The sequence below is a fragment of the Pteropus medius genome, unplaced genomic scaffold (assembly GCF_902729225.1).
Source record: "Pteropus medius unplaced genomic scaffold, Ma_sr-lr_union100, whole genome shotgun sequence".
Classification (NCBI taxonomy): Eukaryota; Metazoa; Chordata; class Mammalia; order Chiroptera; family Pteropodidae; genus Pteropus; species Pteropus medius.
The window spans coordinates 12,527,526-12,544,348 of record NW_024355990.1 but is presented as its reverse complement, the minus strand read 5'-3'; the positions used below and the strand labels follow the sequence as shown (position 1 = coordinate 12,544,348).

Sequence of the window (16,823 nt, the reverse complement as noted above, 5' to 3'; positions counted from 1 at the left end):
AGAAGTCAGGATTCCAGCCCTACTCAAAATCATGGCTTCCAGACACACTGACACTGTGCCACCTGTGGGCATTAGAGAGAGATCAAGATTCTCTTGTGACATGATGCCATTCCCATCCTTGGTAGAGTTGCCCTGGCTTTGTCCATATCAGGGGCCAGGCTAGTGAATCAGAAGTTTCTTTACAATGTTTCTATGTCAGGGGAGACTTTGTCAAGTCCTTCAGTTGTGAAAGAGTTCAGACCATTTGAGGACATAGAAAGAGGGAGTTTTTCAGTCTATATTCTGTATCTTACCTTGTTAGGGAAGTGAAAGTACTGTTACAAAACTCTTACATTCTTTTCTCTATTATCAGTATTTAGTTTTTTTGTTTTGTGTTTTTTTTTGTTGTTGTTTTTTATTTGTTTTTTTGTAGGAAGACAAGGTAGACCTCAGTGAAGAAAAATAAGACTCCATTTAATTTCTAAAAAACATACAGGACACTGGTCATGGTATATTTGGGACCCTGTGTGTGCATATGTGTGACACGTATGTGCTGCATAAGAATGCCTTTTAACATCTGTTTCCCACTCTGTGCCTTTCTCTCCTACCCATTGATGTCCCTGTTTTTCCTTTGCTCTGAGCATTTGGGGAGGTGAAGAGCATACTCATGAGGATAAGGTCCTCCTACTTGACAAGCCCCACCAGAGGACCTTTATGCCTCCAAACATTCTTAGTACTGGTAGTTCTCTGCTGCTGGCAGCTTTCAGTCCACCTTGAAGCTAGCTCCATAGGAGACCTGTGGCTGATGCTCACCTTTAAAAAGATACATTCACAAGCCTGCAAGGTTTTCAGAGGCTGCCTGGTGGAAACACTGTGCAGCACTGCAGAGCCACAGTCCTGCTGCTGCCATGTGGATTCTAGGGCTGTTCCAGACCTGGAAGAAGGATGGTCTTCTGAGCTCTGTCCCTAGTTGCTCCTCTTGTGCCATGCCCCTTGCAGAGAAGTTAAATTGTTACTACATTGTTGCTGCTTTTCACACTTCTGACCTGACTGGGTTTTGGAAGGATGGCCAAACTCAGACTGGCAGAGAATTTTCAGAAATAGATATGAAATCAAAAGCTCAATTGTGTTGGAGCCTAATTATGTAGTTACGCTCTCCTGAATTCCTGTTCCCAAAGTGGTATGCAGTTACAGTGAGCAGACTTACACTGAGAAAGTGTATGTGTTTAGTTTCATAGGAGCTGCCAGATTGAAACCACAAATATTTAAGGTGGTCAGACAGGAATGGCCTTTTGAAGCCCTGAGCGGCAGAACACTGGTATCAAGGTTTTGAAAACTGTGTATATTCTTTTTATGGAGCTGTTTTCAGGAGCCATGGCATTTCACTATTTGTGTACTATGTGTGGAATTGAGGACTTTATAAAGTTGGTTTAGGGAAGCCAAGTTCAAGCTGCTCTGTGCCAGACAGCTCTGGTTTCATGTATTTCATGTCTTAGGATTTCGTAGAAAATGTTATTGTCGGCTTTCTTTACTTATTACAGGGAATATGGGCAGTATCGATCTAAATATTGTAGGTCTTTATAGAATCAAAATTTATAGAAGAAAGGAAAGAAATAGTGATTTTTCCTATTTACCTATTTCGGGTATTCATTTTGGCAAGTTGACTTTCCCTTTGCTTTGGAACGGCCCAGACTCCTGACCCTTCTCCCTTTCCGCCTCAGGAGAGCAGAAGAGGAAGACTGTAGATTAGGGCCGCCTTCCTTTGGAAAACCTTCATGTCTGGGTACTGGTGGGGGTGGTTGTCACCCGTGTTATACCCCTCTTTGATGAACTTGCCTAAAAATGCTTGTTATTCACTGTGATGGCAGCAGTTTAGGTCTTACCAAATCTAGAAGCCCTAGTTTCTGATCTGGACCAGACTTTTGGGCTGCTTCTGGGAGATTTTGAATGGCTTGTCTGTCTCCAGCCCAAATACAGGAGAATTCATCACTGAGCCTGCTGCTTTTCTAGTAGTGCGCTAGGGACATCTGAGGGGCCTCCCAGTATTTTATTCAGAAGGGCTGGCCCCTTTTGAACTGTTGTTGAGGTCCTAATGAGAAGGGGGTCTGATTTGCGATTAGGAATTTATGGAAATCCATTCTCTCAAAGGTTCCAGGAAACTCATATCTCAATAATCCATACCTAGATAGCACCCAATGGTTTCATTGCTTGGGACAGATGATTTAAGGGAAAAAATGTAAGGATTACAATATGGATGGATTTCCTGGTGGATACAAACTAATATATTTGGCAATATAATTTCCAACATTAAAGAAATTATCTGGTCAGATTCCATTAAAAACTAGTGGCATAGATTCCTCCTTCCTGTGGTTTATTGCTTCTTCCTCTGGTTATACCACTTCCCACTCAGAGAGCAGGGAAGATGAGAAAGAACCACACACTACTTCCTCTTAGTGTGGAGAAGGGCAAGAACTGTAGAAGCTCCATGGCCAAGTGCTGTTACTTCACCACACACTAGTCACATTTCTTCAAGCCTAGGCGTTCTAAGAGAAGAAGACAGTTTTGATATGCATTTTCTCCATCACATTAAAGCTTCTTTTCATGTGTTCATTAGCCAGTCATAACCCTTTGAATTGTCTCATCATACCCTTTGCCTCTTTTTCTATTGGGTTGTTTGTCTTTTTCTTATTGATTTTCAAGTATTTTCCCCAAGTTTGATATTTTTTTAACTTTGTTGATGGTTTATGTTGTCATCAGAGGTTTAAATTTTTGTTGTCAAATCTGTCTTCTTTTTTGTCTTATATATTTTATGTCATACTTAGGAACTCTTCCCCACTCTAATTTAATTTTTTCAATCCTATATTTTCCTCTATGTGTATATAGAGAGAGTATGTATATGAATTTCTTAATGATAGTCTCTTCTGTTTATCGCTTTGCTTATTTTTGTTTAATTATTTAAATTTCAGAGTATTATGTTGAACCCATATGAATTTGCCACTTTTGTGCATCAAATTTGTTGACTATCAGCAGTATCATACAGTTAATATATTCATTAAAACATTTTAGTGAAAATTTCAAACACGAAAGGAGAGAATATTATACTAAACCCCCATGGATCTGTGACCCAGCTTCAACATTATCAATATTTTGCCAATCTTATTTCTTCTTTCCCCACTTTTAAATTTTGCAGTGATATTAATGAAAAATCATTTTAAGACCTCTTTGGACAGGTTCTTACTCTTCCCTCCATTTATAGAAATTGTTCTTTGAACTGACCTAATGAGTCTGTCTAAAAAAGCACCAATATCAAAAGCATCAATATCAACACTACTTACATGCTCACATGTGTCACTGGTTAAGAAAATGACCAGGCATATAACTAACTCAAGGGGAATTCCTCTGACTGTGGTAGGAAATCTCAATTCTGAGGGTAATCAGTATTGAGATTCCTGTGGCATCTCAAAAACAAACAAATGAAAAAGACCTTTCAAGTCCTGGAATTGAGTTGTTTAGGAGTTTAAGACCATTTTCTCAGGACTGTTGCTCCAATCTCCAGAGATTTTCTTCCTAATGGGAGTATTTGGTATATAGTTTTTTAATCCAGGTATCCTGCTATGATATTGCACTGTCATTGACAAAGATCCAAGCTGAAATGGTAGAATGGTGGTTGGAATTGAGCAATGCTTATGGGTACGATTGGCAAACCTGAGAGATGCTCAGAGGAAGAGTGAAAAGTTACAGGTAGATAAGAGAAGAAAAAGAAACAATAGAGAGAAAGACAAATGGCATGCAAAAGAGTATCCTATGTTGGGGTTGGGGAGAAGAAGATATCACTCAGAAGCCATAGCTTTTTAAACCCTACATTACAATATAAAATTAATTGTGCTTCCTGTTCCTTTTCAGAATTATAGCATTCAGCCGGCCTGTAAGATATGAGGATGTGGAGCACAAGGTGACAACAGTGTTTGGGCAGCCTCTTGATCTACATTATATGAACAATGAGGTAAGAAAGTAGATGGATGACATGAGGACAACAGTGGGGGCAGCTGCTTCCCTTTTTTCTCTCTGCTTAACTGAGGATTTCCTAGTTCATTCCTCTAATATCATCTGCAGGTTTTCACTTTCTGGAGCCCTTTTTTCTTAATTCCAGTAACTCTGGGATTTCTGGTTGTTGTTGTTGTTTTTACGACATGGGAGATTACATAGCTGTTTTCAGTGCTGGTTGCTCTACTACTCCTTGGTGGAATCAGGGACAGTGCCAGGGCCAGGGCTAATATCATTTCCTTTACATTTTGTAGGTTATCTTTTTCTTTCCAGTACAGACTTAACAAGAAGGAGAGGGTTCAGCAGGGGCTGGGGTGGTGGGGAAAACCAGTAAATAGATCCTCTATTGCTACTCATAAATGCTGGATTCTTCTCTCAGAGTTTAATTCCTGGTCATAGCATGTTTCAAACTTTAGCACTTGCTCCAATGATTTCTTTGACTCTTTCTCCTCCTCAACCCCATACCCTGTCCCAACAGTCCTTATTTATTCATACTTTGAATATCACCCAGGAAGAAATTCTTTTGAATGTCAGATACTTTGCTGCTTTCCCAGCTCTAAGAAAGGTACTAGAGGCGGCAATCTGCTTAGGTTGGTGCTTTGCATTAATCTGAAAGGTAATGTGTTTGTGCCTAGTAGAGAAACTGTGTTTGGAGGGAAGTGAGTAGGGGAGCAAGACAAGAAAGCTGGGCAACATGATGGCTCTTTGAGAGTCAGGTCCTTATCGTGTATTTTATTTTATTGGTTGAAGAGTTAAGAATTTTCTTTATAGTTTGATGCCGAAATCTGTCGGGGCTGAGATTTGTTGGCTAAAAGCTCCCTGGTCCCTTCATACAATATGTACAGTTGGATATAGTGCCAAATAGCTAACAAAAATAAGACCATCTGATCTTTTGTTTTCTGAGTAAATTTTAGACATAGAGCAAATTTGGAAAATAAACTACTAACTCTAATAATAAATTATGCAGATGTAGTACAGATGCAAGTATTTTAAAGTACGTAAACTAACACATTATAAATACAGGATATGAGAGCCCTAAAAAAAATGGCAAATCCATAGAACTGATAAAAATTGTAACTCAAGCTGCAATGATTTGCATAAGAAAGTGAGGCTAAAGTCAGCTGGGTAATCAACATTAAAGGTGTACTTCGATTAGTAAAGAATTTTCTGGATGATTTAGTACTCATTTCTCATTCCATTAATATTTCCATTAAGAATTCCAGATGTCCCAAAATCTGTTTCAAACTCTTGCCAACAAAGTCATTACCTAGAATGTTGGGGATACCTTTATTCAAATGTTTATGCAAATATTAATTCTAAAACTAAATAAAAATAATTGTTATTATTTTATATCATGCATATCTTTCCATACGCTGCTAATGTCAATGACCAAGAATTGACTAATTTACAGTTTCTTAATTTAAAATCCCTCAGCCCCTTTTTCTTTGCCCTCTAAACCCTGCCCTATTAGGATTTGAGAACCACAAATGAAAAATCTGTTGAGATTTTATTTTATTTATATTTATATTTTTGTAATAATAGCTTTATTGAAATATTCACCTACCATAAAATTTACCCTTTCAAACAGTACAATTCAGTGGTTTTTAATATATTCACAGAGTTGTATAACCAACACCGCTATCTAATTCTTTTTCATTACCCCAGAGAGAAACCCTATTAGCAGTCCCTACCATTCCCACCCCCTCCCCAGCCTCTGGCGACCACTTATCTACTTTCTGTCTCTCTGGATTTGTCTATTCTGAACATTTCATATATTAAATGGAGGTACACAATTTGTGGCCTTTTGTGTTGGGCTTCTTTCACAAAGCATAATATTTTCAAGGTTTATCCATGTTATAGCATGTATCAGTACTTGATTCTTTTTTATGGAAGAATAGTATTCCATTATATAGATATAGCACGTTTTGTGTATCCATTCATGGGCTATTAGAAATAACACTGCTATGAACATTTGTGTACAAATTTTATATGAACGTGTTTTAGTTCTCTAGAGTATATACCTAGGAGTGGAATTATCAGCCTTATAGTAACTATGGTTAACTTTTTGAGGAACTGCTTAACTTTTCCATATTGGTTGTGCCAATTTTCATTCCTACCAGCAATGTAGAAGCATTGCAGTTTCTCCGCATCCTCGCCAACATTTGTTATTTGTTTTTCTGTTTGTTTTTAAATTATGCCACTGTAGTAGGTGTGAAGCAGCATCTCATTGTGATTTTGATTTTGATTTCCCTAATGACTAATGATATTGTATATCTTTTTATATGCTTATCAGCCATTTGTATATCTTCTTTGGACAAACGTCTATTCAAATCCTTTGCCCATTTAAAATTGGATTATTTGTTCTTTTATTGTTGAATTGTAAGAGTTCATTATATATTCTGCATACTAGATCCTTATCATACATTTGCAAAATTTTAGCTTTTTTAAAGTTAAAACCTACTCCAGTAATTTCTTTTTTTTTTTACGCCTACAGTACCTGGTTTTCGTAGGTGGTCTCCCATCCAAGTACTAACCAGACCCGACCCTGCTTAGCTTCTGAGATCAGACAGGATTGGGCTTGTTCAAGGTGGCATGGCCGTAGACTCAGTAATTTCTTTATCTCCTCCCCCCAGCCTTGCTTCACACAACAGTCCTTATTTATTCCTACTTTGATGTTACCCAGGAAAGAATTCTTTTATAATTGATATGATTTGCAAAATTTTCTCCCATTCCATGGATTATCTTGAGATTTTATTTTAAATACTATTCTTATTATTCATTTTTCCTGGCCTAGGATTTGAGTTCTCATCTCCTTGTATTATAAATAGGGAAATTAATTGGACTTTTGCCTAATTTGTGTTTGCCACAAATGTATAAGATCTGACATTTTCTAGCCAAAGCATTTTTTTGTATCTTTTAATACTTAGTACTCATAGTGTCCTCTGTTTTAACAGTGAGACCTATCTGTACCTTCAAGGACTTTCTCTTTAATACTTCAGTGGAATGAAAATGGAGGAGGTGGTTTCTATATTCTAGTCACTGATTTTTACTGTTAATTATTAAAATACGTGGTTTAAATTTATGTTCTTCTTTAAGTAACAGTTTTTATCCTCTGCCTTCCCTCCTCCTCCATCTGTGCCTTTTCTGCTTGTTCTGTTAATGTCAGCACAGGATAGGGTGGGACATGATTCTACTGCTTAATTTGGGAAGGAGTGTGGGGACTATAACCATTTGGGATTTAATGCTTTGGAGTAAAGAGTATTTTTAGAGAGGAAGCTCTTCTCAGAAAATATCTAGAAAACAAAGTACTGATAGGTGCTTCAGCATGGGTGAACTCAAAAACATTAAGCTGAGAAAAAGAAGCTAGATGCAAAAGACTATGCATTGAGTTGAATTGAATACATATGAACATTGTATGATTCTATTTACATGAAAGGCAAATCTGTAGAGAGAGAAAGTAGATTAGTGGTTACCTGGGGCTAGAGGTAGGAAGGCAGATGACTATAAATTGGCACAAGAGATCTTTTGGAGCAATGGAAATGTTTTAAAATTGAATTGTGATGGTTGTAAAACTCTGTAAATTTACTAAAAATTATTGAATTATACATGTAAAGAAAAGAAAAAGAAAATATCTCTATGGTTTCAGTTAGATCTCTTAAGACCCCATAGTAGCCAATGAGATTGTTTTTCCTTCAAACTTATTTTTATTTTTTATTTAGGTTATTTTTGCAAACTAGACTTCTATATGATTTCTTTTTTCTGTGTCCTATGTCACAGCTCTCCATCCTGCTGAAGAGCCAAGATGATCTTGATAAAGCAATTGATATTTTGGATAGAAGCTCAAGAATGAAAAGCCTTAGGATATTGCTGCTGTCCCAGGACAGAAACCATGTAAGTAGCCCCTATCATGGCCGGGCAGTGGAAGATAAAACCTGCTGCCCTTCAGGAGTTTGCCTTGCTTCCTTGACAGAATTTTATATTCCTCAGCTACTGCTAAAGTGAGAACATAAGCACAGCTCAGCCCAGTGTATTAGTGGGCCGCTAGCCTTCTGCATTTGATTTCACTTCCAAGCCAGATTGTCACTGTTACAGTTGCAGCGAAAGGTTACTTGGCTTGTGATGTGGAAAGAAAGAAAACTTTTTATAATAATGGAGAAATTTCTTTTTCTCTATATTTATGTTCTTTCAATTAGATTTGGACCCCAACAAAAGATTTGATTAATGTGGGGGTACTGATAAGCAAAGGCTGTCAAGGATTTGAGACTGTCATGCTCAACTCCTGCAGCTCCTTAGCAGCTTTGTCTTTCCCTTGGGACACATGTAGGAAACAAACTTTTCCTTCTGTTCATTGGAAAAAAGGCAGTTGGGCTGGAGGGCCTCTTGTAACTTACCAGCTGCTGCCTTACCAAATGGTAGGCAATCTACAGGGACCATCAGAAGTGAGGAATTATCTCTTAAACAATTTCCTCTCCTAAAGGGTCCCTGGAGGCCTACATTCCACAAGAATGCTTGTAAACTGGGTCTGTCTTCTAATCACTGATTCCTTTACCAGTTTTCTTCAGACACATGTTCCTGAAGGTTTCTTGGCACTCTTTCCTTTCCTTAGGCTTGAAAACAGTCAACTGTAGAAAGCTGACATTCTTGCTTGAGAACTATGGATGCACCATACCAGGACAGAGTTTAGATGGAATGGTACTCATGCTGATCATTTATTTTTAAAGAGACTTATGGGTTAGGCTGTCCAATTGATTAGCAGGAGGCACAGGAGAATGCAGTTAGGAAGCCTTAGAATAAAGACATTTTCTAAAATCATAGACTTGTCCTTGTGCGTGAGGATTGGTCTCTATCCCAAATGTGTCTTTTTTCTGGATATGTTCTGGAAAGTATTCTGAAATAAAATATATACTTTATAATTTCATTTCTCTGTTTAAATTACTCACTTGCTCTTATAGTCCTTCCTTATTGCCTATCATATGAGATCTAAATTTAGCCTAGCATCCAGAGTTTATCACCAACTACCCTTGCTTTTAACTCTCTAGTCTCATCTTTCTACATTCTTCAGCATACTTCCCTTATTCTGTAGTTCTTCCTTTTTCCTCTTTGCCAGGCCATAGCTATCACTTTTATTTTTAGGCTCTAGCATGAATTATCTCATATAATTTGATCAGTATTTTTGACTGAGACCATTTTGATTATTCCCTATTCCTATAGTCATGGGATATAATTTGCACACTAGTTTATAGGTTGCTTACTAATTCCCCTTTACTTCTTGCCTATTTGTAAGTTTTACCCCAAAATATTATAAGCTCCTCAAGAGCAGGAGCTGTTTGTTATTGTTTCGGAACCCCTTCCCTACCCATCCTCTTGAGAAAAAACAGTGAATGATTATTGTATTGTTAGCAAGAGTCAAACAGCGATCATATCCAGCCAACCCCTTCCTTATAGAAGAAGCTGGAATTGGGGTTTGGTTTAATGATATGATTGCTTGACTGGGAGCTAGCTCCCCTGATTCTATCCCTCCACTCCCCTGATGAGAAGGTAGAGACGACTGGTTCTTTACATCTGCTTTCCCATCCATTAAGGGGTGTACAAGGCTGCAGATACTGTTTTAATACCCAGAACTATTCGAAAGATGATCACTATAACACATTAATTTATTTTTGCATATGCTCCTCCAGTCTAGTATACATACTTTAAGTGTTGTTACAATATTTGTACAATTTTCTAATTTTTTTCTATTTTTATGTGCATTTTTCTATGTTAATATATAATCTTCATTATTATAATTTGTAAGGATGCATAATTCTCTTGAATGAGTGTACCATAATTAAATAAGCATTTTTGCTACTGTTGGGACCTTTAAGCTACTCCTATTGTTTGCATCTATGAAGATGTACATTTAAGACTAGCAGTGGTAATAGTGGTGATGAACTCTTGGGAACTTCCTCAGCTAGACTTCAAGCTTCTTAATAAACAGAAGTATCATGATCCAAAATTGCTATGTGCTCAGGAATCCCACCGTTAGAACAGAGCTTTTCAATGTCCATAATGAAATATCAGTTTTGTTCTTGTAATTTCCAATCTGTCATGAACCAATTCTTTTTCTAAAACACAAAAATTGAAAAATATAATGGAAAAATGAACTAGAGATGAACAAAATATAAGCCCACAGTTTTTGTTGTCAGATTCAATAGACATAAAGTCATTGCCAAATTGCTGTAAAAGTTTTTAAAGTTACTCTCCATTTCTGTACTTACTTGGTTAAGAACTGGTACATCACAGGTTTTGGCCTAGCACCAGCCTACAGATCACACTTGGCATTCACTACTCCAGGATATCATATCACTCTGGTCCTCATCTCCTGCTGAGAGGACTGTCAACCACTTTGTTTCTCTACTTAGTTTCCTACGTTTTTAGCATTCTGTTGCCTTATCTACCTTTTGTTACCACCTATACCTTTATTTCTCTTCTTATTCCTGTTTTTAAATATTCTTTCTCTTTATTCTCTCTGGCTACCTTTTCTGTTGATCCTTCTATGACAGCTTCTAATTTTTCCTCTGTCTTCATCTCTCACCAAGGTGTACTGTCATATCCCTCCCACCTCACCTGGCCAAGGTCATGTCTTAGGCCTCAATATTGTTCTTACCTGAGAACTCCTGGATTTGGGTAATTATAGAACCTTCTCTTAGTATGAGGAGCCCCTCTCTAGCCTTGCTTTCTACTGCCATTTTAAGATACTTCATTGTCTCCTTCAGCAGTTCTTGCTGCTGTAGGCCTCTGCCTTGAACCATCAGTTCTTAGCTTATTCTTTTTAAAGACTTATCTAAACATGTGTGCATCTAACTCTTAATTTATCTTTTTGCTCTAGACCTTCCATAACTTTCTAGACCCAGGTCTTCCACTTTCATAAAGTACTCTCAAGCTTAACATTTTTTTGTCACTTGTATCTTCATACAGTAAAAACTAAATATCCAGCCACCTTAAACTGAGTATGGCATTTTGTTTTGTTACCTCTGAGTCTCGCTAACAAAAGTAAATTTCTAATCTCATCCAATTCTTGCTCAAATTTCCTATCAGTAAATTTGATGCTATCTTGTCTACTAATATTTAAGTTCAAAATATTAAGGATAATCTAAAGGCTAATTTTCACTCTTCCTAAAATAATGAGGCAAGTGCAGGAAGGTAGAACAAAACTTACATATATCTCATTTAATTTTTGCAACTTTGAGAGGTCCAGAGTAGGCATCTGTTATCACCAGTCTACACCTGGGGAAACAGACTTAGAGTGATTTGCCCTGGGTGAGGCAGTAAGTAGTGACAGATCTGGTCTAAAATCCAGATATTCTGACTTGTAGTCCAGTATGTGTCAGTTACCTAAGATCTAGGAAAGGAATCTTAGAATAATTGTAGTCTTTGGAAAACCTTACCCTCCACAGTTTGTTAGAAGCAGAACAGAAAGTATAACGTTATCCACGAGGAGAACTTGTGAGATGTATCATTATATTCTCCAAGCTCAGAAGATAACTGAACTAGGATGGGTCCAAGAGAAGAAAGAATTTTTAAAGGGTTAGGGGTCATTTTATATGTAAATAGCCTAAAAAACCAGGAACTCTTTAGTCAGGAAAGGCAGCCTAAGCAAGCATACATATAATTAAAGTCTGCAGAACATTGAAGAGGAGGGATAATAAAAACAGATTTATTCACCTAATCTCAATTTAGATGAATTCCTTGAATATTGGCAGTATAGAACATAGCATAGAACAAAAAGAAAATAAGACTTTGTGTAAGGGGTGTACACGTGGTATTCATTACTCAAGTCGTACAGCTTTAAAACAGATTTTTTTAACGTTTTTAATAAATTCATGGATATTAAAGCTGTAAATTTATTAAATAACCTGGATGCTTCCACAACTATCATAACTATCATGGTCTTCCATGCAAATGTTTCTTGGTAGCACCGCTGAAGCAGAGGACTGGTGAGGTCCAGGGTGCCGTTTCTCAGCTCATGTTCCCATGAACCTAACTAAAACACACACACACACACACACACACACACACACACACACACGTCACACACACACACACACACACACACACATTACTATTGACTGTTTTTTTTTTTCTCCCTGTGTAGCTGAATCCACTTGTTCCATTTGTCTGATACCACCAAATCTTTTATCAAGATAATTACTGGGTTAACTTTTTTAACCTCTTTCTGCTGATCTCCTAGCTTCCAGTCACTGCAGTCTTTATGCACATGGTTCCCTGGTAGAGTTTCATGTTGTTTGTGTCAGCCACATACACTGCTACCGTAGAGTCCTTCAGTGAGGTTTATATTGAATGATCAAATGCCACCTTCTATTTGCTATCTTCAGAATGTTCTACTAGGTACACATTTGACACCTGTTGGCTCTTCTTTCATTCTACTGCCCCCTTTTATTTTCCTAGTCTCACTTTCCCCCTTCCTCTCTTTCCCACTTCTAAGTCTCGTTCAGGGTTCCTTGAATCCTTGCATCAACGTCATTTTTGTTTACCATGCTATTCTTTTTTATTTCCTTAAATCAGGGTTTTGAGACTTGAGTGAATATTATAAACACTTGGGGAGATTTAAAAATACCAACCTTTGGGCCCCATCCCCAGAGATTCTGTTGGTCTGAAGTATTAAAAGCCACACAGGCAGTTCTTAGGGATGGCTAAGGTTGAGAACCATTGCCTTAAATTGAAACATGACTCATTTTCTAAGACCTTGCTGCTCAGAGTATGGTCCATGTGCCAGCAGCATAGAAATGCATATTCTCAACTCCATGCCAGACTTATTGTATCCGAACCTGCATTTAAAAAGGTCCCAGATGATTTATGTGCACATTAAAGTATGAGAAGCCCTGCTTTGAAAACTTTACTGATTTCTCTTCATCTGTTTTCCAACCTGTTGTCACAACTTCAGCCTTTTTTTTTTTTTTTAAACCTATACTCAAGTGACTGTTGAACCTACTTTCCTTTCTCAACTTTTAGATTTTAAAATTGAGGGTTTAGAGCATATGTTCTTGATACATTTCTAACCTGCATTGCCAGGATGTATTTATTGAATTCACATTATGTGTAAGGCCCTGTGTCCAAGCAGGTATCCCGGGGTCCACATCAGGGAACCCTTCTCCTTCTGACTGCAGGGCTTTGGCCTTTCCTTGCCCTTCACTGGCCTGCTTCCTCAGTATGTTGCTTTGACTGTTTTTTCCTTTCTGACTCTCAGCAGAGAGCTATTGCACATCGGAGGCTTCAGCAAGAACATTCACTTCCTCTTGGTTCTGACTTCCCGTTAGAGCAAGACGGTTTGTTAAGACAGCCCTGAATGTGATAAAGTCTGGCGTGGGGAGACTAGAGGAGGCTGCTTGGCAGCTGAACTCACCCCTGAGAGCGGGAAGCCTTATTCTTGAAGGACAGGATATAGTGTGTTTAGGTCGTACTTTTTTTTCTTATAGAAGGTAAAAAAGAAGCAAGTAGAAACTTTGATCCAAATTATTTATAAATCCCAAGCTCCCATTTCCACTCTCGGTAGTGCTCTGTATATTTGTAAGTACATCTTGACATCACTTGCTTACTTCTGAGCTTCAGTTTTAAGCTTTCTCAGTGTAAGGACTCCCCTTTATTGCTTTGTTTTCTCTTTAGGGCTTACCTGGTGGCTCGACTGGGTCAGTGCAAAAGAGGGGGTAGATGTGGTAAGGCTGCTGACCCTGTTCTGAGGTCCTTGACCCCTGGCAGAATGGTACCTTTCCCAGACGAACACAATCCTGAGATGGTTCACAAGTAAACCCCAGTAATATGAAGCAACTGTGATCTTCCCTTAACTTTCAGGAAGTGATTATGATTGGAGAAGAAGTAGCATATCAAGCTACTTTTAAAATATGTATTTATCAACCAGAATTTTGTTGGACAGGGAATTTGCCATCATTTTCTTTTCTGACCCCCCACTCAGCAGGTGATCTTGCTGCTGAAATAGTTTCCTGCTTTTCCTGCTATTCTTCCCAAGCTCTCTGGAGAATTTTATGAGAGGGTATTTACAACTCTTCTGTTTGGCAGATTAACAGAGGAATCCTTGTTGTTGTTCTATGTCTGGGTCATTGCCTATTAAATTGGGGCACTGGGTCTTAGTGCTCATATGTCAGTGAAGATGTAAGACTATATCGAGCATGTAGTGATTTTCCAAGACAGATTGAGGCGTGAGATTTGGGGGAAATCTGGGTCGCTCATGTATTGAAAGCATGAAGGCAACTGGGGGTATGGGAGTCCTAGGAGAGTGTGAGGGGGTTTTTCTCTGCCTGCCTGCTTAAAGATAGCTCAGCTTTTTACCTCTTATCTTGCAGACCAGTTCCTCTCCCCATTCCGGGGTGTCCAGGCAGGTGAGGATCAAAGCTTCCCAGTCTGCGGGAGATATAAATACCATCTACCAGCCCCCCGAGCCCAGAAGCAGGCACCTCTCTGTCAGTGAGTATTTCACACTTTTTTCCTTCTCATCTAATTTATCTGCTCATGTTTTTTTTAAAAAAGTATAATTAAAAAACAATCATCAAACATTATTGACCACTATGCAGAAACAATCCTCTCTGCCTTTATTTGGGGGGAAGGGGTAGAGAACTGACTGGGATGGTATGCTAACCCTCAGGAGCTTACACTGTAATGATGTGGTGGCATTATCAAATTCCTTTTAAACATCCCTGAAAAAATGATCTCCAGCATCTGCTTGAAGACCTCTAGTGGAATTCTAACCTCAATTTTGAACATTCTTTCCCCAAAGGACTGTGGACTTGTGGAGTTAGGAATCAGGTCCAAGTCTGAGTATTGACCTCAGACCTCTTGCTTATGATTCCTGAGGAGTCCCTATGCTTCAAGGAAGATGCTGACCAATGAAATTCTTGAAGAGTCATCCCACATTGTGTGGGAAGGACAGGAGACTGTTGATATAGTATACACAATTGGCTAATTAAAGAGAAAACTATGTAGCTGCTGCCAGGCCTCCCTAGGAAGGAAATCTAAATCATTTCTGTGCAGGTAATCCCATATTGCTCTGGATCCCATTCCCTAGAGTCTAAGGAAAAAGCCCATTTCTTGAATTGTGGAATTTGTTATCAAGGGGGAAGTCTGGCCTTATCAAACATTCACATTGAGCCTGCTGCCCTAACATTGCTGAGACCCCCGCCTCCACTAGGAATCTAAGTTCTGTCCATGTAGGTAGAATTGCATCACACTGAACTGCTATCTGAAGACCTTGAGCTGAGCTTGGGAGATCTGAGCAACAGACCTGTCACTGGGCTTGTCTGTAAGTGATAAGCCTCCTGAGGGAGTAGTAGCAAGAGTGTATTGCTGAGGCACTGACTTTGCCTCACTGAGTAATTTCTAGAATCTAAACAAGCACTGGTAATAAGTGTTGCCAAGCTGAAAGTCTGTATGTGAGTTTCATATTTCTTAACATTGGGGATAATTGGTGGCTGTGTTTTCAGTAAGCTGGTTAAGGAGAGAGAGCCAGCACCCCAGAAGGAGACCCTGTCTAGAGCATCTCTGGCCCTGGAGAGTGAGGGTCTGGGAGGACAGCATTGTTCATTTGTGGAGTAAGCAGTGAGGATTGATGTAGGGCAGTGAGTGGGCCTCCTGCTCCTAAGCCAGTGCTTGTGATTTGTATGTGGAGGCTGGGACTAAATGCTGGACCATTGTTGTAGGCAGTCGTATGTGGAATTCCTTGTCTGAGAATGATGAAGAATAAGATTTCTGTGAAGTTCTTCCTGTTTATCTAGAGAGTGGACAACACAGCTCCCAGCACAGGTGGATCTGGAGTTCCTTCATTCAGCAAGTGTTACGTACCAGCCATTGGGCTGGGCTACATGCTGCAGTGCAGGCACATGGAAGGCCGAGGGTGGTGTGGGAGCACCAGGAAGGCAGGCAATAACCAAGTCTGCCCAGGACTTTGGAGAACAGCTTTCTCAGAAGAGTTGACACATGAAGAAAGATTTACCAAGCATAGAGACAGATACACCAGGCACAGGAAAGAGCACCTGCCAGGCATGATCACAAAAGAAGGTGATGGAAGCCAAGAACCCCAGGTGGTTTGGAGTGGTGGATATGATGAGAGCAGTGGTCAGAGGCTGCCGGCCTTTCTATAGAGCTGAGAAATGGTAGAGATTATTTCTAACTAGAATGACCTGGGAAATACATTCTGGGGAGGAGCTGTTTGAACTGGATCTTTAGAGATTATGGAGGATTTCCATAGGCAAGGATGAAGGGAGAGGGCTTTTCAACTATTTGCCTTTGGAGATCTCATCCTCAGATTGACTGATATATCTGGAGGAGAAATAGAGAAGGTGAAAAAGGATGCCTGGGCCATTTTCTGAGGAGCCTTGAGTGCTCTGGGACTTGTTTGGTAGGCAGTGGGAAGACACTGAAAATCTTGGCTCCTTATTCCCATCTGCATGATAATGTTTATCACATTATCTTGTTATCTCTTTCCCTATCAAACTGTATTCTTATTTATTCATTCATTTATTCATTCCAGAAATAATTAACAAAGTATCTACTGTGTGCCAGAAACATGAGAAGCAAAAAAAAAAAAAAAAAAAAAAAGCTCCTGTCCGTATTGCCCTTATAGACCCGTGGGAAGATAGACATTTACTTGTCATAATGCAATAAATATATAATTATAGGCTGTGACTAAAAGGTGTGTGGTGCTATGAGCATGTATAATGTGACCTGATTTGGGGGCCAGGAAGCCTTTGGCTATGACCTAGAGCATGAATGAGAGTTATGCAGAGGAGATG

The 16,823-nt window shown here is 39.0% G+C and overlaps 1 protein-coding gene and 1 pseudogene across 5 annotated transcripts in view; one reads left to right on the top strand and one right to left on the bottom strand.

Annotated features, from left to right (window-relative positions):
* MAP3K3 (mitogen-activated protein kinase kinase kinase 3) overlaps positions 1-16,823 on the top strand; it is a 53,831-nt gene that overhangs the window by 18,417 nt on the left and 18,591 nt on the right. For all 5 annotated transcript variants that reach the window (XM_039859738.1, XM_039859737.1, XM_039859740.1 and 2 more), the window contains 3 exons: positions 3,883-3,982; positions 7,801-7,914; positions 14,382-14,502. In XM_039859738.1, the coding sequence (XP_039715672.1) occupies positions 3,883-3,982; positions 7,801-7,914; positions 14,382-14,502 (335 nt within the window). The remainder of the gene's footprint in view (positions 1-3,882; positions 3,983-7,800; positions 7,915-14,381; positions 14,503-16,823) is intronic.
* LOC120600444 (uncharacterized) lies at positions 6,509-6,627 on the bottom strand (annotated as a pseudogene).